General features: G+C 31.2%; 3 protein-coding genes across 3 annotated transcripts; 2 read left to right on the top strand and 1 right to left on the bottom strand.

The window, feature by feature from the left end:
* The first annotated feature begins 3132 nt into the window (after positions 1 to 3132).
* On the top strand, positions 3133 to 4110 carry LOC107955969 (protein GLUTAMINE DUMPER 3). The gene has a single exon (XM_016891740.2). The coding sequence runs from the start codon at positions 3290 to 3292 to the stop codon at positions 3680 to 3682; it is 393 nt and encodes a 130-aa protein (XP_016747229.2). The 5' UTR covers positions 3133 to 3289; the 3' UTR covers positions 3683 to 4110.
* Positions 4111 to 14800: 10690 nt separating this feature from the next.
* Positions 14801 to 16294, top strand: LOC107953721 (protein ENHANCED DISEASE RESISTANCE 2-like). The gene has a single exon (XM_016889110.2). It carries the CDS (start codon positions 15184 to 15186, stop codon positions 16123 to 16125), a length of 942 nt encoding a protein of 313 aa, XP_016744599.2. The 5' UTR covers positions 14801 to 15183; the 3' UTR covers positions 16126 to 16294.
* Positions 16295 to 20417: 4123 nt separating this feature from the next.
* On the bottom strand, positions 20418 to 22938 carry LOC107953722 (putative pentatricopeptide repeat-containing protein At3g25970). The gene is made up of 2 exons (XM_041097120.1): positions 22797 to 22938; positions 20418 to 22636 (listed from the first exon to the last, which is right to left on the bottom strand). The coding sequence occupies exon 2, from the start codon at positions 22603 to 22605 to the stop codon at positions 20455 to 20457; it is 2151 nt and encodes a 716-aa protein (XP_040953054.1). The 5' UTR covers positions 22606 to 22636; positions 22797 to 22938; the 3' UTR covers positions 20418 to 20454.
* Between the last annotated feature and the right edge of the window lie 2241 nt (positions 22939 to 25179).

Below are 25179 nucleotides of genomic sequence, written 5' to 3'. Positions count from 1 at the left end.
TTTACATGGTGTTAGTGTAAAAATAACAGTGACGGTGAGATTAAATACTATAACGACACTGTAGCATGAGACAAAAAATAAACTAAATACATAGTACTGCACCCTACCCTCCATCCAAATCATATAATGAATTACTTCTTTATTGTTAATGGCTTCATCATCAAAATTTCTTTAAGTTTTTATAAATTTTTCTTTTAAAATAATAACTACCCGTTAATTTTTTTTTTTTTGAAATGGTTGGAGGACATTCATCTTTTAAAGTAACAAAACCATAAATATGTGAAATGCTAAATGCTATCAATTAATAATGGTCAAATGTAATAATTTTTCATTCTTTCCCTTATATTCTGTAGGTCTATTAAGGGTAGATGTCGAACTATTCCATACTTAGGGTGAGATTCGAATCCTCGATCATTGATTAAGGTAAGAGAAACTATTGTCATTTAACTTAACTAAACTTTTGAATTTCAAATATTTATCTAAAATTTTGAATCATCTTAACTAAACTTTCGAAATTACTCTAAGTTACCTTTATAAACAATTAATTAAACCTTTGAGATTATTAGAAAAAAACAGGAAAAAAAAAAGAAACCAGGAAATAATAAAAACAAAATTAGAAAAATATGATGGCTCTAAAACGTGTAGAACATTTTACTTAAAAGACTTTAATATGATTCTAAAATATAAAAAACGTCTCAACACTTCAAATAGAATAACGAAAATAATTAATAAAAGGTCGTTTATATATCCAATAAGTGTATTATTTCATGAAATACCATTTCATAAGCTTGGGCATTGTTTCAAAAGATAATTTTATTTAAAAATTATTTATAAAATAAACACAAAAATGAAGTAGAAGTAGAACTTAAAAAAGACCAGCTTTCGATTAAAACTAACTTGGGATTAAAAAAAGAAGAAGAATAGTAGTAGTAGTAGTAGTATGGAGTCGGGAGTGCCGGTAAGCCCTGTTTTTTGTCTGTCATTTTATTTCTTTATCCACTAACCCAAAATTTGCCTGCTATTTCACAATCCCAATATTCCGCAGGCTGTTCTCTATCTCTCACATCCATAAAATAACACAAAGCTGCCAATCACCTGCTATCAATAACTGCATTCAACTATTCCAGATCCCTCTTCTATCCATGCATTCATCGCTAACACTGCTGCAGGCAGCTTTTGCCTTTTGGAATCAATATACAAAAACACAATCCACACCCCAAAAAAGGGTATTCCTACCGTTTATATGTATGCCCCAGATTGAATCACCATCATTGTTTGGGCCCTCTTAAGATGATGAAAAAGGGCATCTTATCTATAATCCACAGGCGGCAGAGCGTGCTCCAGGCTGATATAACCTTCACCAAGTGAGCATTCTGTTTTTTGATATGAAAGTATCCCTCTTGGCCTGGTTTTATAAAACCTTGCATCGGGATGCTTAAACTATCTCAATATCATATTTCATACCTGAATTTGATTATTCACTAATATGAGATTTGTAGATTTATAGCATGTATCTTTCCATCTCAAACCCATGTATATATAAAAAAGCAACTGAAGAAAGCACTGGAATGCCCAGAGAGCTTGTTGGCTGAGTACTTCAGTGTAAATGGATGATTGTGGTCACTCTCTCCATCGGCAATTTTAGCTTAGTGCGTTTTAAGTGTACCCAAAGAGCCCCCTCTGCCACACTTGCATATGTATTAACACAATATCTTTTTTTTATTCTTAATGTAAAAATAAATTATTGGAAAGTTATCATAATTGGATTATTAATCATCAATTTTTGATTTGATTACTTGAATCGAATCAATTGCCGATCCGACATGTTTACTATTAAGGAAAAGGAAATACATTTAAATAACAAGTAGAAATTTTATTACACGCTAATGTTTATGGAAATTAGGTACTTAGAACACAGAGATGTGTTTAAAAATAATATGTAATAAATAATGAAATCAATGATTTGAAATTAATTAATAATAACACATCAAATATGTACAATGTTAAAATGAAAAAAAAATATTCAATTGTGAGTAAAACAAAATTTAAACATGTAAATACATTAATTTAATAATACTAAATTCACAATAATTGTTTATCTTGGTCCTGTCATCAACTTTTAGTTGGTGTCGAATTAATTTGTAAAACCAACTCAATCAATAATATATATATATAGTTGATGGAGGTAATAACATGTTCATAATCAAAATAAAATAAACTTTGGTTGAATAGTAAATTTAAGGTTTTACTAATGTAATTTGTGCATATTCAAATCAAGGTAGTCTATATCGTACTCGTGAATGTACTGTTTTTGTCTTAGTACTAGTACATACCAATACCAGCATGTTTCGATGTACCGTTTTGAATTTATCAATGTTTTAAAATATTTCAGAAATATATATTTATAGTCTCAATTTTAGTTTCGTGATAAATTATATATGCATTTAATTTTTTTCATATATACATATTTTGATTTATTAGTTTCTTAATAAATTATTTATTATTTTTACAAAAGTTAAATTATCATATATTATATATTCATGCAAATATATCTCAATTACATCCATATAAATATATTTACATGTAAATATAAAATTTAAAATCATCAAATGGGTTCAATAATTTAATTTAATAGCTTTTAATTTTAAATATAATAAAAAATAAAGTTCTTAAGATAAATTTAAAAATTAGTTTAAAATATCAAACATTTGCATCAACCAATACGAGTTGGTACGAATTGGTACAAGTCAATATTGATTGAAATGGGCCAAAATAATAGTATAAATATTTTTTTTGGATTTGGGTTAAGTTTGGGCCGATTGATTAGTGGGTTTAAGGTTGGACTTTTATTTAGCTTTTCTATTCAATTAGTTTTTTTAGAAAGGAGTTTAAGGTCGATATTTTCCACTAAAAACCACACGAGAAATGGGTCAAGTACTGCTAGCCATCTATGCCCGACCAGAACGCACCGTGGTCACTGCCCCAGCCAACAGCTGAGTGCACCCCGCGATCGTTATTAACTTCGGTTTAAATTGAATCCGTGGTTACCAAGTAACGAAAATATGGTAAAAAGGGACAAGTCGGTGACTCCGATCAAAAGGCAGAATCGCAGAAGTTGCATTTTTTATTTTTAAAACTTTCCCTGCATATAAAATAACAGCCCTCACCTTCTGTTTTTGGCATATTATTTTATTTCACTACCCAAAGCAATCCCACCACCTTCTCTATTAGCAGTGTTAAAGCAATACAAACAGGAACCAAACCGTCATTGTCGTCACCAGCACCAGCAATGGCGGAACCACACTCTCCATGGTGGCACTCTCCCGTACCGTATCTCTTTGGAGGGCTAGCAGCGATTCTCGGTCTCATCGCTTTTGCTCTGTTGATCTTAGGTTGCTCCTACTTCCGACTTTGTGGTCGTTTGGACACCACCACAGGTGAAGGAGCTGATGTTGAAAGTGGCCAAAAAGACGGTGATTCCAGCGAGCAGGTGAAGGTTTATGAGGAGAAGATTTTGGTGATAATGGCCGGTGAGGAGAGACCTACGTTCTTGGCCACCCCTATTTCCATTAAACCTTCCTGTTTTGATGATAAAAATGGTAAGTGTGAGGACAATGAAGGATCTGAGAAAGCTAAAAATGGTGAGAAAGTGAAAGAAGAAATGGGTAACGAACGCCATTAGAGGCAACAAACCCAATATCAAAATTTTACTGTTCTTTTCTTTGTTTTCTGGGTTTTGCCTTGTTGTTCCTTTTTGGTAATCGGAAATGTAAAATTTTTTTGCTGAGAATGTTCATTAGATATGTGAAAGAGTTTCCTTCACAAATCCCTATTGATTACATTACAACCAAATTCCATATACGAAACAGGTTATAGTTTCTTGTATTGTAAAATTTTCAATCTTGGTGAAAAGATCAACCTTTTGTTTTATGATTTATAAATTCATACTGAAAGTCAAACCACATATTCCTCGAAAGGGTTGAAACTTTAGAATGGAAGCCCACAGTTTTTCTATGTCTCTTGCAGATCAGGGGACATGTGCTCATCTTTAATTGGTATCAAATCTTAAGCAGCTGAGCTGTCTGATTTACGCGGCGACTCGACGCCAGCATTTCTGCATTTGTAACTTTAAATTAAACTTCTAGTCGGTTTCTTTTTGTCTGTTTTAACTTGTGCTTATAAATATTACTTCAATTTTATTTCTTTAGATATTATCAAAAATATTCATATTTTTAGGGTAAATTGCACTAGTAGCCACTCAATTATTAGTAAGTTTCTTTTTTGTCACTCAACTGTGAAAAATTATAAAATAATCATCCAATTATATAATTTTGTTCTGTTTTTGTCACCACTCAGCTAATGGTGGCGGGTTTTAAAATTGACATAATAGCAACTTTAATTCTCTACGTTTCTAAATTATGTCAACTTAATAATGATTTAAAAAAAGTTAACTTTCAACATTTACATATTGTGTAATTTAGTTCTTCTTCTTTTTTTTTGGGTAGTTTTGCTTCTTCTTTTTTGTGGCATTGAGGGTTAATTTAATAGAATGAGAAAAAATAATAATTTATTATCTTGAATTTTTTGGTGCTTTCATTTTATTTTTTGTATATTTTCAATCAAATTTAGCTAACAAATGTATTTTTTTTTAGCTTTTTAGGTAAAAGGGTCACAAAGAAAAGCAAAATTGCGAAACACACACCAAATTAAGCAATGTGTAATTGTTGAGGGTTAGATTTTTTAGATTCAAGACTAAATAAACACAATGTATAAATATTAAGGGTTAAAGTTGCTATTATGTTAATTATAAAACTTGCCACTGTTAGCAAGTTGGTGATAGAAAATGACAAAATTGAATAGTTGGGTGATCATTTTGTAACTTTTCATACTTGGATGACTAAAAAATAAATTTACTAATAGTTAAGTGGCTACTAATGTAGTTTACCCTTTTTATTTAAGACAAACTACACTCAATCTCACTAAACTATAAGTAAGTTTATGTTTTGATTACTTAACTTTAAAAAAAATATAAAATAGTCATTGAATTATTCGAAAGTTTTCATTTAAGTCATTGGGTTGTCAAAATCGTTGTTGTATGGCCTAATCCGTTCACACTGCTTATACCAATCAAAATCTCTCATTCCCCTTCTATTCAACAATTTTGTTTTTCTTTCATGAAACTGATTTGAAAGTCACGAATCTATAAATCAAAATCCGAACAACTTTCTTCTTCGATCTCCAACACTAATCGACAGAGCAAATCAGATCGAAGGTTTGTTCTTCAACTAGTTTATGGGTACTAATCTACCATACCGATTGTCAAATCATTGCTTAGAACTCGCTAATTGAACTTAAAAAAAAAACTTAGCAACCTAGTGACTTAAATAAAAACTTTAGAATAGTTCAGTGACTTAAATAAAAACTTTCAAATAATTTAATAATTATTTTATAGCTTTTTGTAATTATAGGACTAAAAGATAAACTTATTTAATAATTTAATAACTTTAGGTGTAATTTACCTTTTTTATTTAATACATTGTTTTTACCGTCTCATCTTTCTGATTGCTTTGAATCTTCATTGTCCCATAAATTTTTAACTTTTAACTTTTTTATAATTTATAAAATTTTAAATTAGTAATATTAAAATTTTATTTTGTTTTCCATAAAAATGATAAAAATATAATTTAATATGTTAAAATTATAAATATATAAACTATTAAAATAATAAAATTACATTTTTACTATAGTAAAAATATACAGTTTAATTCTTGCCCTCCAACAAAATTTTATGGCTCCGCCACTTGCTAGAAGTGATGAATATAAGATAAATTTTGGCTATTATGAATGAAGAGCTTAATATGAATTAGTGTAAACTACATAAATAGTCATATAATTATAAAAAAATTTATTTTAGACACTTAAAATAAAAAGTTTGCAATTTGAGCACGCATGTTAAATAGTTCAATAATTTTGACCACTCCTGTTAAAATCGCAAAGGGCAAGTAGATGTGGCAGTTGAAAAAATTAATATAATAACAAATTTACTACTTAACTTTTACATATTATATCAATTTAATCATAGTTTGAAAACAGTAATTCTCAAATTTTATAAATATTCTTGATATTAATTCTAACAAAGTTTAAATTAATATTAATATTAATATTAAATAAAATAAAAACCCTCCCTCCCTCCACCACGTCCCTCTCCCTCTCTTGGAATTTATTGTGGCTAATTCATGGCCTACCGCCATAATTAACAAACCCGTGTACTATAATTGTCAGTGCAACTTCTGCTAATTAACCCTATTATTTCAGTGCAACTTTGATACCCTCGCTAAGCTTCTTTTACTATGGAAGCTTTGTTTTTTGGGTGTAAAACCCTTTGCTTTTAGAGGGGCTGAGTGGGTCATTGATTGATAAAATTATATTGGCCATACATTTACATTTAGCCCCTTAACTTTTCACTTTCTCCTTTTCCCCCAAGTTAGTATTTGTGGATTTTTTGTCTCAAATTGATATCGAATTTTCATTCTAGTTTTGATCCTTTATTGTAACGGAGTTAAATTTGGAACACGTAACTCTTTGAAAGGAAGTCACGTGACAATAATATAATGTCTGAAAAATTTAAAATATTTTTAAAAATTCGAAACAAATTCAAAATGTATAAAACTAAAATATAAAAACAATCTAAATCCAAATGAGTCATGTTCATTATGTGCATATGTATCATCATTCAATCTAAAATTGAAGTATGCCATCATTATGATATCATCGTTATCATGTATCGTAATCTAAAAATGACACGTGTCTAATTTTAATGCCATTACAAGAAAAGTACCAAAACTCTTGATGAATTGAAAATTCGAGTACTAACTTGAGGAAAAAAATCATAAGTATCAATTTTGAGAGAAAGTAATAAGTTCATGGGCTCAATGCATATTTAAGTCATTATATTATAAGCATGAGCATGTATGAGTGTTTGGGATGATTATAGAAAAGAACTTATATTATAAAAATAATTTATTTTTATTTTATGAAGTTATAAAAAAAAACTTATATTATTTAAATCCTAAAAAAATGTAACTGTGCAATTACAAATTATATTACCAAAATGACATAAAAAATTAATTATACTCTGTAAACTACACACATCTAGAGAATTATAATTCTTTGTAATTACAAAAGAATGTAATTATCATCCTAGTAATTACACTTTCATTCAATTACTCTGTTTTATCCAAACAAATCCTCAACACAAATATTTTGTTGGACTCTAATATCCAATGAATAAGGTTATTTAAACTGGACTTCTATTTTAATTTGAACAAGAACAATTGAATTTAATGTTGGGAATTAGGATTTATTTTGTTTTTAGATATTTATTTAATAATGAATTTTAAAATCTTAAAATATTTTTAAATTTAGTAAATCTATTTTTTGAATCTTAATTAATTTATCTGACAAAATCAAATAATAAAACATATATATAAATAAAATAAATAAATATGAAAAGGCTTACATATATAAATTGTTCCAAATAGGCATAATTTCTACCATGTTAGGAAAAAAGTAGTCTATAAGGTAATCTAATCAGCATTCGCCTGTCCAAGATCCAAATCGCATGTAATTAAGGACAGTAAGGTGAGATATTATCTTTCTTTCCTCCTATTTTAGGATGGTTATGAATGTTGCTAACTATTACAAAGCTGGACACCATATCAAAAAAAAAAAAAAAAGCTGACTGATTATTGCCTATAAAAAGCTTCAAGTTTTGAAGCAGAAACAGCCATGCAAGAATTAGCCACTTACCATTTGACAACCATGAAGAACTCATATCTCCTTCTCCTACTCGTATCTTTCCTCATATTGTCTCCTGGTATTATTATCACTTCCCCTTTCATTTCATCGATCCTTTGTAGTAAAATATTTTAACTTACATTTTTGGTTTTCTTTTTTTTTTTTGTAGGGCTGGGAATTAAAACAGGTGAGTTAGCTGAAGCTGCCTGCATGATGTCTCCGATTCATCTTCCTAATTGCTCGCATGAAGCATGCGTTCAAAGCTGCGTTGAAAAGTATGGTGAAAGCATCAATGGTGGTTGCATCGATAACCAGACTTGTTGTTGCAGGTTTTGACCGATGTTCATCATGAAACCAATATAAGGAAATGGTTAAAATAATTTTATTAATAAATGAAAAGTTTTGAATGAGAAATATGAAGAATTTATGTTTTTAAAAATTTATTATTATTCTTTGTGCATTTACTTTTGTTTTTAAGAATTTCCTCCGTCTAATTGATAAATTTCAAAATTTAAATCTAAATTATTAACGCTTTTAAAATTCTTATATTAAATGTATCGATGTAATATTTTTAAAATAAAATGTACTTATTTAATAGCTTTGTAACAACAAAAATGATATTATAATAAACTTAAATTTAACATAAAAATTGCTATGATATTAACCACTGAATTTATACTTTTAAATAATTAAAAAAGAGTTAAATTCTTTAAAATAAATGTAAGAAACCAAATTCTGAAAAAAAAAATACAACTTAGTCTTCCATCATTATTTTCATTATAAATAAAAAATAAAAAAATTCCCTATAAAAGGACAAATCTAAGGGGTTGGTAGAACCCCGAACTCTTAATATGGAATTTCTTTTATTTTGACTCATTAAAATTTTTAAAATTTTAAATTTATAAAAATAAAATTATACTTTAACCCCTAAATATAATAATTTTGATTCAATCTTTTAAAAATTATATTTTTACTATTATAAAAATTATGATTTAATTTTGACCCAAAAACAAATTCCTTGCTTCGCCAATCTCCCAGCTATATCATTATTTTCATGCACTCCCCCATTATTATCATCACGAAAACCTACCTCCTTTTGAAATTGACTATTCTCTCCTTCCATTTTCAACTAAGCCTCTTCCACGTGTTTCCCTTCTATTGGCCTATCCCCCACTAAATTTGTTGTCATCGGCAAGTTCTTTATTTTTCTTGAACACAAAATTGAATTTCAACATTCACAATAAATCATTCTTTCATTAACAATTTTTAAATTAAAGTTTTTGAAAATTAATTAAAATTTATAACATTTAACTACTTATATTTTATTTTTACAGATTATTAATCTATTATTTATTCACAATATTATATATATTTTTATCTTTCATATTCGTTTTTCATGATTCTTTAATATTTTTTTTAAATTTCGAACATGCTTTCTTTCTTTGTTGGTGTTTTACTACTATACTCGATCGTTATATTATATTATACTAGATATTAAGCTCTCAATTAAATTGGTATAATAAGTCATTCGAGGTTGAATGACTAAAATATATCATTATTTTATAAAATGAATTATATTATTTTAAGAATATTTTTTTTCATCTTTCTATATTTTTTATATAAAAATAAAAAATATGTGCATGATAAAATATTCTATTAAAAATGTATTTTAATAGAATTTGAACTTAAGATGGTATTAAAACTTTATTTTACTATTTTAATCAAAACATCATTTACTTTTATAAATATATTTGTTATATAATTTTGTTTTTAATTTATATCGTAATCTAAAATTAATAGGGGAGGAGAAAAGAAATAGGTAATTTTCTTGAATTTTTTTTTAATTTGAAAACGATAAGAGAAAAAACATGTTTATATAATCATATACGTTTTATTTTGAGATTTTGAATTTTCTTATTGTTTGAAAAATTTGGTTTTTTATGTGCGTAAAAATTATAAATTTAAAATATAGACTTGTTTAAAAACAATATGTAATAAATAATGAAACATATTGTTTGAAATTAATTAATGATAATAATATGTTAAATATGTACTATATTAAAATAAAAATTAGATTAAATTATGAGTAAAACGACAGTTAAACACATAAATACGTATATTAGATAAAAATATTAAATAAACTATAATTATTTATCATAATTTTGTCGCCAATTGTGAGCTAGTGTCGAGTTGACTTGTGACACAAACTCAATTAACAATATTATTAATATATATATAGTTGATGAAGATAATAAATTATACACATTAAAATAAAATGTATAAAATATATCAAAATGAAACTTTAATTGAGTGATAAATTTAAGGGTTTATTAATTCAATTAGTGCGACTTAAATTTTAGTATGTGCATATTTTTAAAGACACGTGACATTCTTTTAAAATATGCTTGTGGAATTAAAGAAAGTAGCTATACATTTTAATATTTTACTACATACCTATACGGCACTTGTCAACCTCGACCTTATTGACGATGTTCGAAAACTCAACTCGCAATGTATTAAATATATATTTTTATAGATATATTATTAATGTATAAATTTATATTTTATCAACCAATTTAGCACATATTTGATAAAAGAAATCTATTTATTTGCATTTATTTTTAAAGATTTTTTTTATGTACAAGCACATCTTCAAACATATTTAAGGAACCAACTAACAGTAGAAAGAAAGAGAAGAAGGAAAGATAGAAATCCTTCTGAAGAGCCTGAGTTGAAGTTGAAGAAATGGCGTCCAAGTTTTGTGACTCCTGCAAATTAGCCACCTCCGACCTCTTTTGCCGCCCTCACTCAGCGTTCCTTTGCTGTAACTGTGATTCCACTACCCACGCCGCCAATCACCTCGCATCGCCTCACCCTCGTGTTTGCCTCTGTCAAGTCTGCGAGCAAGCGCCGGCTCACGTCACCTGCAAGGCCGACGCCGCTGCTCTCTGCGTCGCCTGCGACCAACACATCCACTCAGCAAACCCTCTCGCCCGCCAGCATGTGCGCCTTCCTATTATCCCCTTCTATGACTCCGACAATTCAGTCCCTGCAGTAAAGTCCAACTGTGCCGTCAACAACTTCCTAGACGAGCCGTACTTCTCGGCCGTCGATGGAGACACTTACGTCAACCAGGAGGAAACGGAGGCGGCTTTTTGGCTGCTTCCTAATCCTAACCATAAGGATGTGGAGAGTCCTGACGTGTACACGGGGCAGTTTTTATTCTCGGAGATTGACCTGTATTTGGATCTGGATTACGTGCCTTTGAATCTAAATATCGAAACCCCGGAGCAGACCTGCTCTGGAACTGACGCAATGGTCCCTACCCAAAGCAAGAGCGTCGAAGATCCACCGGTTAACCATCGATGCGTCAACTCGGACTTCACCCGATCCAAACCCTTCACTAATTATGGCTACAACCCTCACTCTCATAGCCTCAGTGTAAGCAAAGCATGCAACTTTGTAAAAAAATTACTATTACAATTATTATGGTCATGAAATAAAAGTTTGAAAAATTGGGTTTGATATGCAGGCATCATCATCATTGGAGGTTGGAGTGGTCCCAGATGGAAGTGCGATGATGAGGGAGATATCAAAGCAGCAAGGGAGAAGGACGGAGTCAATGCATGAACTTGCATCAGCTGAAAGAGAAGCGAGAGTTCTCAGGTACAAAGAGAAGAGAAAAAAGAGAAAATTTGAGAAGACAATCCGTTACGCCTCTAGAAAATCTTACGCTGAAATGCGGCCTAGGATTAAAGGTAGGTTCGCCAAGCGCACTGACTTTGAACCCGATCGCACTAACATTTATGGATTCGGAGTGGTTCCCTCGTTTTAATTACATTAACCTCTCGACTCCGTTCTTTTAAATGCTTTGCAAACTTTCCCTCTTTCTATGTTCTATTACGAGGGTTCTTTTGGGGCAGGACTTGGAGCTGCTCCATAAAAATAAAAAAGAAATGTGGCTGTATATAAGAAGGTGATGAGTGGTGTAAATTGTATCCCCGACCAACGATGGAGTTTTTATGGTTTTGAACGTGACTATATCTGTTATTTTTCATAAAATGTTTGGAATTACTCATAATCTTTGTTAAAATCATAAATAGGAAGATAATACACTTCAACTCATTCGAATCCATATCCTACTATATTGACAATAATGCCTCTACCAATCGAGTTAGGACTACAAATTTCCATATTGAATTATCTTTTTAAACATTATATAATATATTTATCAGCAATAACCTACATTCAACAATCTTAAATTATATAGTTTTTAGTTATAAAAAAATAGTGTTACTAAGATATATAAATATTATTACACATTTATTCATATATGATATCTTTTTCTAATTTATTATTAAGTTTCTTAAAATTAATTTTTATTTTTTATAAAATATAGGCAAACAATTGAAATATGAAAATATTGAAATCAATAATTAAAAATAAAATTGGATAAAAATAGAAAATAGAAAATGAAAAAAATAGGAATCAATAACTAAAAATTAAAAAAAAAACTAAAATATGCCTTTAGCAAAAAATTGAAAAATTATCACCATCAGGAATGGTGTTGTAAAACTTTGGTAGTTGATTAAAATTGAAAACAATAGATCGTGGATATTTTAATTGATGGTTCGTAATAGAAGACATGGTGTGTGCATTTTGAATAACCCCCAGTAGAAGGGTTAGTTTAATCGCTTTTGTTTAATATGTTATTTGCATCACAAAAAAGAAAATTAAAAGAAAAAAGTTGAAATAGAAAATTAAAAAAGAAAAAAAGAAAAATTGGCTGCCTATAAATTAAAAGAATTTATAAAGTTGATAGCATGAGAATAAAACATGATAAAATTTAAAAAAAAATCTAAAAATGAACAATACATTATAAAACAAGAAAACAAATTTGTTTATTTTATAAAATTTTTAATTTTTAAAATTTTTAATTAAAACTATTAAATTAAGTTAAAAAATGTAATATTTATATATATATTTAAAGAACTGATAATGTGATACTATTTTATTAATACCTAAAATTTATATAATTTAAAATAATTTTAATATAAATTATTCCCTATTTTACTGCTATACCTAACATGATTAAACTCCGGCTTGAATATGGTCAACAATTTAAGAAGTTTGAAGCATTTCATTACGCAACTTGTAAGTTGTGGTCCCGGTTTTGACTTTGAGTTCTCTTTAGGCAGGGGTCAATACTCGCATCCGCATGCCAATGTCTCTTAACTTATTCATGTCTTTCGGTGTGTCATATCGTGGATACCCAGTCCCATTATGATATGTACGTACGGCATGCGTCACCCATTACGAGCTGGGCAGAGCCCTCTGCCACCTGGAAACAAAATCTTCTCTTAGGAATATCCACAATCACCTTCTGGCCCATTTTTAGATTGAGCAAACCCAATTTGCTTCTTCTTTTTCATAACAATCACCGATGTTTGGTCCCAAACTCCCAGTATATATTTTCAGAATTAACTGCAAACATGCTCAAACTTTTCAACTCCACCCTCCCAATAGTAAACCATAACTGTCTTAACTTATTGGGTTTTTATCAGGGATAAAGTACAGTTCATTGAAGAATTAGATCATATACTTATCTATTTATTAAATTATGAAGTGTAGTTTGATGGTTGTTCACCGCATTCCTTAATCATGAAGATAAGAGTTTGATTCTCGTCCATGAGAATGGAGCACGTTTCATGGTTAGTCGTTTACCTTTTTGAATGCACCCATGGTGAGGGAATGAGTCACTACTACCGGCAATTGATACCCTGATTTCAACAAAAAGAAGTAGTTCTTATGGAGTAAATTTTTAATAATTTGTGATAAATTTAATTGTCAACATTTATATTATTTTATTAATTTGGTCATTATTCTATTTTTTTTATCTAAATGTGTTAAATAATCTTAAAAAAAAAGAGTGAAATCACTTTCCTTTTTTTTTTACAAGAATAAATTAGGCCATGCCTACAAAATAGCAAACATAATGCCTTCTACTATTATCCATTATTGTTTGGTAGATATCCCCTCCAACAGACCTCTCACGAAATGAGGTGGGTCATTAAAAATAACCAAATAATCTAATTTGTCCCCACCCACCTTAGCTAATTGATCAACAACTTTATTATCATCTCTCTAAATATGTTGAAACTTAATTTACTAATCCTTGGAGCACCAGTCACGTATCAATCTAATTTCATCAATATTACTTACTGTTACTATACTATTCCGCAAAACATCAATTAATAATCATTTTCCAATTCTACTTGTCTAAATCTTAAGTCCCAAGCTAGTTTCCGATTTTCTAGGACAACTTGAGCTTTGACATTAAAGATATCAAATATACCTGTTGTCATTCTGAAGCCCACCAGCCAACCATCACTTGGTCCTCTCATCACCCCATCTATTGCCGCGTTTGATTTGCTTCTTGACACTGAACCATCCGTGTTTGCCTAAACCCATTCAGAAGCTGGTAATTGCCAAGTTTTTTTTTTTCTTTCATAGACTTGCTCACCCACTGTTCAATTGCTCCTTTTATTTTCAATGATTTTGTCCAAGCCGTGGTCGAGATGATGAGCTCACAACTATTCTTACTACATTTATTGAAGATAAAATCGTTCTTACTTTTTCAAATGAATCAAATAAAGATAAAATTATTTTTTTTAATGAAAATATCGACTAAAACATTAATTTCTTTTAACATGGCACAATTTAACAAGAAAAATCAAATATATAAAAAATCATAAAATTAAAAGAAAATCGAAGTACACAATAAATTAGTATACAAATCTTCATATTTAAAAAAATTTAACTTTTTAGCTAGTCTCAACTTTTTTTTTCAACAACCCAATTTAATTAAGAAAAAAATTAACATCAAATTGATCATAAATTAAAGGATTATTATATTATGAGGTGCTGCAAACTATATTAGCCAAGCTGTTAAAAGGAGCATATTTATTGATCAGTTTTGCATATGATTTTCCTCCGTGAACCCACAAATAAAAAAGCCATTTTCTTCAAAAAGATGGCATAATGGTGGCGACAGATAAATGCCAGTTATATTCGTTACCTTGGGTTACAACCTCCGATTCCCATGATTCCTTTCTCTTTAATTTTCTTGGGTCGGCTCTGCTCTGGCATCGCATCATCATTGATGTCTTTTGTAATGTGAATGTCGCTCTCTTATTATTTATTTATCATTTCATCTTCATTCTTAGTGAAATAATAGAAAAAATAAATATTCAAAGAAAATCAGATCAAATCAAAACCAATTTTATAAAATCCTCCACTAATAAAGTGGCTTCGCTATTCTAACTCTACAAAGTGCAGCAACCCCACCAACCTTCTGTTTTTGTTTTTAGAAGGGCGGCAAATATCATGCGTGCAACTAACCAAAAACACCGACCCTCCGCCGCCGATTCCGCCACCAAAATCTCCATATCTGCTTCAACGGAAACTTCTACGCCAATGCCCGATTGGATTGCTGAGTCAATCAACGGTGGGTCGTTGCGAAACGTCGATGTTGATAATGGAATCAACGGTTGGGCATCACCCCCCGGGGATCTATTCTCTCTCCGATCCGTTAACTACCTGACTAAAAAACAAAAATCCTCCGCTGGCGATTACCTTCTCTCTCCCGTCGGTATGGACTGGCTCAAGTCCACTTCCAAGCTCGACAACGTACTAGCTCGCTCCGATAACCGTGTTTCTCAGGCGTTAAAGAAAGCTCAATCCCAAGGCAAATCAACGAAAAGCTTCATTGTCGCCGTTAATCTCCAGATCCCTGGTAAAGATCATTACAGCGCTGTTTTCTATTTTGCTACTGAGGATCCCATCTCTCCCGGTTCGTTACTTTACCAGTTCATCAATGGCGACGATGCCTTCAGGAACCAACGGTTCAAGATCGTCAACCGGATCGTCAAAGGACCTTGGATCGTCAAAAAAGCGGTGGGCAACTACGCGGCGTGCTTGTTAGGTAAAGCTTTGACGTGTAATTACCATAGAGGTGCGAGTTACCTGGAAATCGACGTGGATATTGCGAGCTCGACGATTGCTAACGCGATTTTGCACCTCGCGTTGGGGTACGCGACGAGCGTAACAATCGATATGGGATTTTTGGTAGAAGCGCAGACCGAGGATGAGTTGCCGGAAAAGTTGATCGGGGCGGTTAGGGTTTGTCAGATAGAAATTTCATCAGCGACTGTTGTTGACGCACTTACGCCACCGATTCCAACAGCGGTGGCGCGAGGAATGGGGTGTTCAAAAGTTAATCACCATAAACTGAGTGATGATGATGATGATGATGCTGATGATAAATGATTTGAGTTTGACTATGGTTAATCTTAGAACTTGATTTTTTTTCCCTCCATTTACATTTAATCTGTTTTTTTTTTCATCATGTGAACCTGGAGCCGTTTTTCAAGAGCCTTAATGGGTGTATATAGTAAAAAAAGGATAATATCAAAAAATTTCGCCGATTTGCATTTCATCTGTTATTATTGCTTTATATGTTTAGATTATATATTTCGACAGTAGAGGAAGGGGATGAAGATGATGGGTGGATGGCGAAGGTTGCGATGGCGGTGGCGGTGGCAGGTCGGATGACAGGATGGGAACTTAAGGAATGGGTCCCTTCTTTTTTTGCCGCAGTCGGTTACGTTTTAGAATTTTGGTGGTAAACATTTGCCATTGAAGCTGGATTAGACTAGGACGGCGAAAGACGCGGCGGTTCTCACCGCCAACTTGAACAACAATAATGTGCGTTAAAAGTAGGGGAGACATCCAATTCCCAAAGAATTAGATACCATTTAGAAAATGAAAAATATTCAAGAAAATATATTATTAAGAAGTTATTTTCATTCTTTTTATTAAAATTCAACTTTAAATGATTTTATCATGATTCAAATTACATAAATACAAAAAAAACATTTTTATAATTTATAAATATTAAATTTTGTATCGTGGTTTGAATCATAAAAGTATTTTTCCTAAATTTTATTTGTCATCTTCTTGTTGAAAAAAAAAAACTACCAACCATATGTTTGCATGTTTACATTATTAAAGACAAATTCTTATTTTTATTTATCTAACATATTTTTTCATTTTAAAAAAATGAAAACTATTTTCTCAAAATAAAAATAAATATATTTTCAAAAACTAAACCATAAATTTCTTTCTTTAACATAATCACCTCAAATATGGATACAAGCCACAAACTTACGGCCTCCCACACCAAAATGAATTTCAACGGTAAGAATTTAGAACTCTTAACGGGTGGAGCTATTTTTAAGTTTGAAGGTTGGCCCAGAAGTTAGAGAATCAAATCTAAAAAATGAATTTGGATAGAAAAAACGGGCTTAGCTAAAACTTGAATATTTAAATTTATAATATTTTATATTATATTATGTTATTTTTATATATATTATATTATATAATTTATAACACATAAAAATTAAATTTATAGTAATATATATAATAATATGATGTAAAATATTAAAAAATTGAAGATCACTATATATAAAACAATAATAAATAAAAATATATATGAACTTATTAAATATTAAAATAAATAAATAAATATTTTTTAAAATAAAAACAAAAATATTGGAAGGTCTAAAATGAGTTTGGGTTAACCATTTATACATATGGTGAGTTGGGCTTAAATAAGTATAAAGAATGTTACTATCATGATTAGACTTACCCCATGAATACCTCTACATAAGATTAGATACTTTCATCAATAAGTAATTGGAAAAAGTGGAAGTGAACGTCTTTCCTAGGTATTTGAACCAAGTTTAAATCTTAGAGTCGATATTGTTGAGAGGGCTTTACCTGAATAACACATTGATCCAAACAAGATTAAGTTTAGATAGTACAATGGATGGCAACATTTGTAGTTACAAAGACAAAACTTAAGTACTTTCAGTGATTAACAACGTTAAAAATTCTTCTCTATCCATACCAGTTCTTGGTACCTCTTCTTCGGGGGCCGACTATGCTCTCAAGCCACCAACCTTCAAATACTAATAATGTTTAAGCTAATGCTTTGCACGTTGACAATCCAGAGTCTGACCCCTCCATGGCTATGGAAGAAAATGATAGCGATGATAAAACTCCCTCAGAAGGAATTGATGTTGATGATGACCCTCCAGTGAATGTATCTATTCAAACTTAGCCGAACGACCTTCAATCTCTCGCCTTTATCCCACACTCCAATACTCAAACTATTTTTGCCCCATCCCCAAACCCTTTCACTAACCCCATTCCAAATTTTGATCCTTTCCCTTCAGATGATGAAGTTGATGAGACCATCAGGAGCCAATTCCCAGCTACAGCTATTAGAGCAAGAGAACGGCTATTAGAGATAGCTTCAGCAAATTGATAGGCTCCTATTAGAGCTCTCGAAATTTTACTTGCCTAGAGAAGTTTATTTGCGAACAACTACTTTCACCGATGCCTCCATTCAACAAAGAAACAACATTCCAAGATTCATAGGGCTCCCTAACACTGAAGTTACATTTACCAACGCGAGGCTGCCGCTTGAAGACACTGAAAATTATGTTGAGCCTAGTAGAGCACGAGCTATGACAGGAAGGAAAAGATCTTTTGCGGCCTTCAATTTCTCCTCAAATGCCTCAATAGACGCAACTATACTTGAATACTCTAAACCTAGAAACTCTTTAATTTTGTAATCTATGTTGATGTAAATGTCGACTTAACTGTTGCTACTAATCCCATTGAACTTGAACCGAAGGATGTTCTCAGCCCAGAGAACTTTAGTCTGCATAGCTCTTCCCAACATTTTCCCAGTGGCATTAGCCCACACGAAGGTTAAGATTCTAATGCTTCTTGGGGGCAATCCGGTTCAAAACGCAAACGCACTATGAGCCCAGATTCCTCAATAAATAATGTAAATGTTCGCGCCTCCTCTCTTCAAGCTGTTTTGAACGATGCTGAAGCTAGATTTGATGCGATGACAATCAACAATTTGAGCTCTCATGTGGATCCGACAAGGAAGAGGGAGATTGGTAAAAGCTCCTCCGCTGCTAAAATTCCGCCATCTTTTAGAAGAAGACATTCCCCTCCAGCTTATACTATTGTTGTTCCTCTTGTCCCAACTACTACAGAACATTCTGACCCCAATGTCGTTAGCAATCCAATCACTATTGTTAGTGTAAGCCCTGCAGCTAATGTTATGCCATCGAATTTGCTATCTCCTAGTTCGATGCCTCCTTCAAGTCTTAACTCTGTCAGTTTTGATATTGCTTGTTCTCTGATTCATGACATTGATGATAATATTGCTGCTTCGAATAGGTTGAGGCAGGTTGTCCCTGAACAGCCTCCTCCGCGGCCATGATTGCATTTAGCAGGAATGTTAGGGGACTGGGGAATCCCGTTGATCCTCCAAAGACTTTGACATGAATGCTTTGAATTTTAGGTTAAGTTGATATTATCCAACATATCTTTGGAATTTTAAATTTGCACAATGTGGTTATCAAAGTTTGATACAGGCTTATGATTAAGAACTATATTACTTTGTATTAAAAATGACTATACATAGTGTTATTCTTAAGACACAAATGTCTTACACGTAAGATGAGGAGGCTCCAACCGCACTTCACAAAGAATGAATGAGATCCAAACATTGGACCTTATAAGATTCTTAGTTCATTTGACTAAACTTTTGCAAATTAAAGTGTAAAGGAGCAGATTCCTTTTTGTTCAGAAGGAATGAAATAATTTTGTCATGTTATGGTGTTCTTATCTGGATTGATGAAGTATTTGGCTTTAGTTGCATATATTATTTCCTATGTCTAAACCTATAGAAAGTAAATTATAAATGTTTGGGTAAACTATCAAAATAATCATTTTTGTTTATCTTAAATTACATTTTAGTTACTTATATTTAAAATATTATGTTTTAGTCACTTATATTATCGTGTTGTAACATTTCAATCACTTAGCGTTAATTGCCATTAACGGTAAGCTAACGTAACACGTTAAATCATCATTTCAAACGAAAATTTTAGGTTAAATTATACAATTGGTCCCTATATTTTTTTTCATTTTGAGCAATTTAATTTTTTTTCTTTTACGTTAAAAGAGATGAAGAAGCTGAAGAGAATGGATTTTTTTTTAAAAAAAAGAGAAAGTTAAAAGAACATAAAAGAAAAAAATTAAATTACTCAAAACGAAAAAATATGAGACCAATTGTATAATTTAACCTAAAATTTTTATTTGAAATGATAATTTAATGTGCTACGTTATCTTACCATTACACCGTTAATGACAATTAACAGCTCAATGACTAAAATGTTACAATACGTTAACGTAAGTGACTAAAACGTAACATTTCAAGCATAAGTGACTAAAATGTAACTGGAGAAAAATAAAAGTGACTATTTTGGTAATTTACCTTAAATGTTTACAAATTACTCTTAAAAAATAAACAACAATAATTCTTGAAAAATAAATTTAACTACAAAGGGTCACTTTATGTGTTTTGTTATTAAATTTCAAAATTTTAATTTTATTTACAATTCACAATTAAGTTAATTTCATATTCATATTCAATCATACTTTCTAATATATTAAACTAAAGAAAACTTTGGTTGATCATTTCAGTGAACTAAACATTAAGCGTATCCTTCAGAAATTACCTGCACTCAGCAGCTTTGCATCATAAGACTCACATGGCTCATCAAAATCAGATATTAAAATATCTAAACCAGTATCGGTATCTAACCATGTTATTTCCTCCATCAATTCCCCTAACATTTGATATATCTCTTTACAAAGAGGATGTGACTGATCTTCAGCATTGAAAGCATGGACCTGATTCTTAATCTCTATCCAACTCCAACCAGGAACCTTTTTAACTCCCCTCTCTCGCATCAACCTTGTTAAATTAGCTTTTTCATCCCATCTCCTTAGGTGTCCATACAGGTGAGAGAGTAGAACATAGGTGCAATGCTCTTCAGGCTCTAATTCTAGCAGATGGCTTGCTACCTGGGTAGCTAATTCTATGTCACCACACACTCTACAGGCACCCAACAATGTCTTCCACACCATTGCATCAGGCTTAAATGGCATTGATTCAATTAAGGTTCTTGCCTCACCAAGTTGCCTAGCTCGCCCCAATATATCAACTGCACAAGCATAGTGCTCCATACGTGGTGGGATTCCATAATCAGATTCCATAGATTTCAGAAAATTTAAGCCTTCTTCCACAAGACCAATATGACTACATGCAGTAAGAACTGCAACAAACGTTATATGATCGAGCCTCACCTTTCTGTCTCTCATCAGGAAGAATAGGTCAAGGGCAATACTGCCCTGCCCATTTTGTGCATAGCCGAAAATTAATGAATTCCAAGCAATTGAACTGTCATTGGGAGTCTCTTCAAAGGATTTTCGAGCATCTTCGATTATCCCACACTTCGAGTACAAGAAAATCAATGCACTTGCCACAAAATCATTAGTCTTGAAGCCCGACTTAATTGCCAAGACATGAACCTGCCGACCTAATTGAAGTGTCGCTAAATCAGCGCAAGATCTAAGGACAGCAGAAAAGGCATAGTGGTCAATCTCTACCATCAAAGATCTCATTTGACCAAAAAGTTTCAAGGCGTCTTCATTCAATCCAATCTGGGAAAACCCAGTCAAAATGGAGTTCCAAGAGACACGATCCTTCAATTCCATGGACTCGAATAATTTTAAAGCTTCTCTCATGGAAGTATTATTCGACTTAAGGTACATTGCTATTAGTGCATTGGAAATAGGCACCAAGTACTCCAATCCCCTTTTAATAACTACGGCATGCAAGGATTGTCCATGACTTTTGTGTGCTTTTTCAAAACAAGCACTAAGGATACTAGTGTAAGTATATATATCTGGTTCAAACCCCAACCTTTGCATATCTAGAAAAAGTTGAAAGCCCAGTTCTTCTTCCTCATGAACCAAGTAAGCAGCTAGCATGGAATTCCAGGTTACTAAATCACGCATGCCAACTGCACCATCAAACACTTTTCTAGCATCTCTGATTGAACCGCACTCTGAATATGCTGTTATCATCGCATTGCATACAGTATTATCAAATGCAAGCCCATGTTTTACAATCTTGCCATGAATTTGAATTGTCAGCTTATAAAACTCAATATCATCGAGCAATGTAAGAAGCGGAGCAAATGTGCCATCCTCAGCCCTCACTCCCTCCTTCTCCATACAATGTAAAAGCCAAAATGCAGTGCTACGATCACCCACTTTTGAAAACCCAGCAATCAAAGCATTCCATGAGACGGAATTAGGTTCGGGTAAGTATTCAAAAACCGTATAAGCATCTTCAACTTTCTCACACTTGGCATACATATCCAAAAGAGCACTCCCTGCATACACATTTTCCTCATAACCCATCTTAATAACCATAGAATGTAGCTGTTGGCCAACTTCAAGTCTATAAGCGGAAGCCACGCCCTTAAGCAAACTCCCAAAGGAATAGCCATCAAAATCAAAATCACATCTTCTCATATTTTTTAGAATTTTGCATGCTGTCTCTAAATTCCCACAATTTACAAACCCAGCAATCATCGTGTTCCAAGAAACTGTGTCTCTGTGCGGAATTTCGTCGAACAGCTTGCGAGCGATATGTAACTCTTTGCATCTCGTATAGGCGTTTAAGATTTTGTTGGCAGTGTAAACATCGGCAAGAGTCCCCAACTTGAGAGCGTGACAATGAGTCGTCAAAACCTTGTAAAACGCGTAAGCAGAGCTCTGGATGAGTGAGTTCAAGGGCCGCCTCATACATGGGTAACTATTTTCTTCTACCTGTAACCTGTTCCTCAAGCAGTTAATATCCAAAGAGATGAAAAAATAAGGATGAAGTGATAAAAGACCTTAATTCATATAATCGTTTGTTGCCGTCAAGATTTCTGGCCCTAATCGAAATTTTTTCTTCAAGTTTTGACAAAAGAAAAATGCACAAACTCATTTACCTTTACGCCTTGCGCTAGCCAATAATTACGGTATGAATTAATCCTGCTACATATACGCTCTTCACTATCTTGTTGATGTTATTTTAACAAAATTGCAAAGGTAATTTACATGGTAACTCGTTCAATTTATCAACTTCCGTTTAGGTCATAAATTTTTAATTTCATCAAATTAAACCATTAAATTTTAGGTTATAAAATTTTAATTGGGATAAATATCAAATTTATACATGAACTTTAGTCTAATATGTAATTTTATACATAAATTTTGATTTGATTCAACTATATACATGAAACTTGAATTGTGATCCATATGTATACATAAAACTTTGATTTTGATTCATTTGGACACATTTAAAGAAATGGATACAAACATTTATTCCATATCGGATTAATATAATTGTTTGTGTATGTAATATATCAATGTAAGACGATGTTTGTTAATGATTTGTGAAAATTGTATCAAATCAAAACTTCATGTATAAAATCATCCAAAATCAAAGTTCATATATGACATTACACATTGAACTAAAAGTCATGTATAGTTTTGATATTTATCTCTTTTTAATTTCATCAAATTAAATCATTAAATTTGCCAATAGTATTAGGGAGCAATAGTTAAAGTCTCTTGTGGACATCTTTATAATCGAGCAATGGTTAAAGTCTATTGTTGACACCTTTATAACCGAGCAATGATTCTCTTTGACACCCCTAATAATGATGTGTTAAACTCTATTGGTGTAATTTCCCTCTCCAAATTTGTAATTTGACTTTGTAAAAGAATAATTTTTAAAAAAAATCTCTAATCTAGATACAAAGCTTTTAATAAATTGAAGATAAAATTATATGTAATATTTTATCATAATAGTTATTAAAAATAAAATAATTAATAATATGTTAAAATTAAATTCATTAATTTTTTTATGTTTATAAAAAAACAAATTAAATTATTTTTAATAATTTTTCAAGTTTTCTTGTTCTCGAAAAAAATTAAGGTAAATTACACTAAAAATCACCTTAAAATAGTGATGTTTTTATTTTAGTAACTCTAAATTTATTTATTTTATCAATTTAGTCACTGCCATTAGAAAATTTGTTCATAATAACCATTCCGCGGTAAAACCCTTAACCAATTACTAACGGTATCATCACAAAGAGTATTATCAATGGCTCACCATCACAAATCATGGTTCTTGATGCTAAAAAATGCCAGAATGTAGCAATTGTGCTCAATTCTCTAGCTCTCTCTCGTAGAGATCTCTTTGATGCCCTCAATGAAGGCCAATGTCTTGAGGCAGAAACTCTTGAAAAGCTCATGAGAATTGCCACCACTAAAGAAGAACAGTCCCAAATCCTTAATTTTGATGGTGATCCAACACTTGCTGATGCTGAATTTTTTTGTTCCACATTTTAAAAGCTCTTCCATAACCTTCATACGTGAGCTTCTATAGCTTGATGGGGATCAGGGCTTAAAAAACTATGTTAATTTCTTTTAACCGATGCTGCATTGTGTCTCATAAAGTTATATGGCTGATAATATATTATAGATAGATACTATAGTAAAATGACTTCGTGACTAAATGAATTTTAATAGGCAAAAAAATAGAACTTAATTATAAATAATTTGAGTCCTAATTATACATGTTCAATCAATCATTCCGTTAACTAATTGAATGAACGAAAATGAATAGAAATAATGAAGTTAGAGAAATGAGTTTTCTCACTTAGTATAAAAATGACTTATAGAATTAATTTAAGGTTTTCGATTTATTATTTATTTAATTATAATTAAATAATTAAAGTTCTAAAATGGAATTAACTTTATCATTATGAATTCATTGAATATGAAAATTAAATATATTTCTTAAGTTCTTTTATGATAAGTATAAAGTTGTCATGAATTTAACGAAATTAGAAATGAGTTGAGAAAATTAATTAATTAAAATTTTAATTTAATTTGGGAATAAAAAATAAATATTGGGTTGGATTAAATTATAAAACAATTGATTAAAAGTTTAAGAAACACATATAATTGAACTCAATAAATGAGAGTTCCAATCTGTCTCGCATAAACAATATACTTATCCACTGAGGATTCTTCTATGACATTGGTATAGTTATAAATATAAGTTTTACATTCAAGTTTTATATGTTATTATTCTACCATAAAGTAGTGAAAATTAATTTTTTAAGAATAAATTTATTTTTTGGGAATTATAATTTCTATCGATTTCTATTGAGATTATTACTTTCTTATTGAGAGTAATTAAATTATTTTTTTGTTTTGTGTTGGTTCGTGTTGTTTGAGTCCATATTTGACGCAAATTGAGGTATAAGAATAGCAGAAAAAGTTGTTCGGTTAAAAATCGATAACAATATAAATAAT

This window comes from Gossypium hirsutum, chromosome D07, assembly GCF_007990345.1.
Source record: "Gossypium hirsutum isolate 1008001.06 chromosome D07, Gossypium_hirsutum_v2.1, whole genome shotgun sequence".
NCBI classification, from domain to species: Eukaryota; Viridiplantae; Streptophyta; class Magnoliopsida; order Malvales; family Malvaceae; genus Gossypium; species Gossypium hirsutum.
The sequence above is the reverse complement of the archived record's forward strand: the minus strand, read 5'-3'. Positions and strand labels throughout refer to the sequence as shown.

Excerpts from the sequence above, each read along its gene's own strand:
- LOC107955969 (XM_016891740.2), top strand. The coding sequence starts at position 3,290 with ATGGCGGAACCACACTCTCCATGGTGGCACTCTCCCGTACCGTATCTC.
- LOC107953721 (XM_016889110.2), top strand. The coding sequence starts at position 15,184 with ATGCGTGCAACTAACCAAAAACACCGACCCTCCGCCGCCGATTCCGCC.
- LOC107953722 (XM_041097120.1), bottom strand. The coding sequence starts at position 22,605 with ATGAGGCGGCCCTTGAACTCACTCATCCAGAGCTCTGCTTACGCGTTT.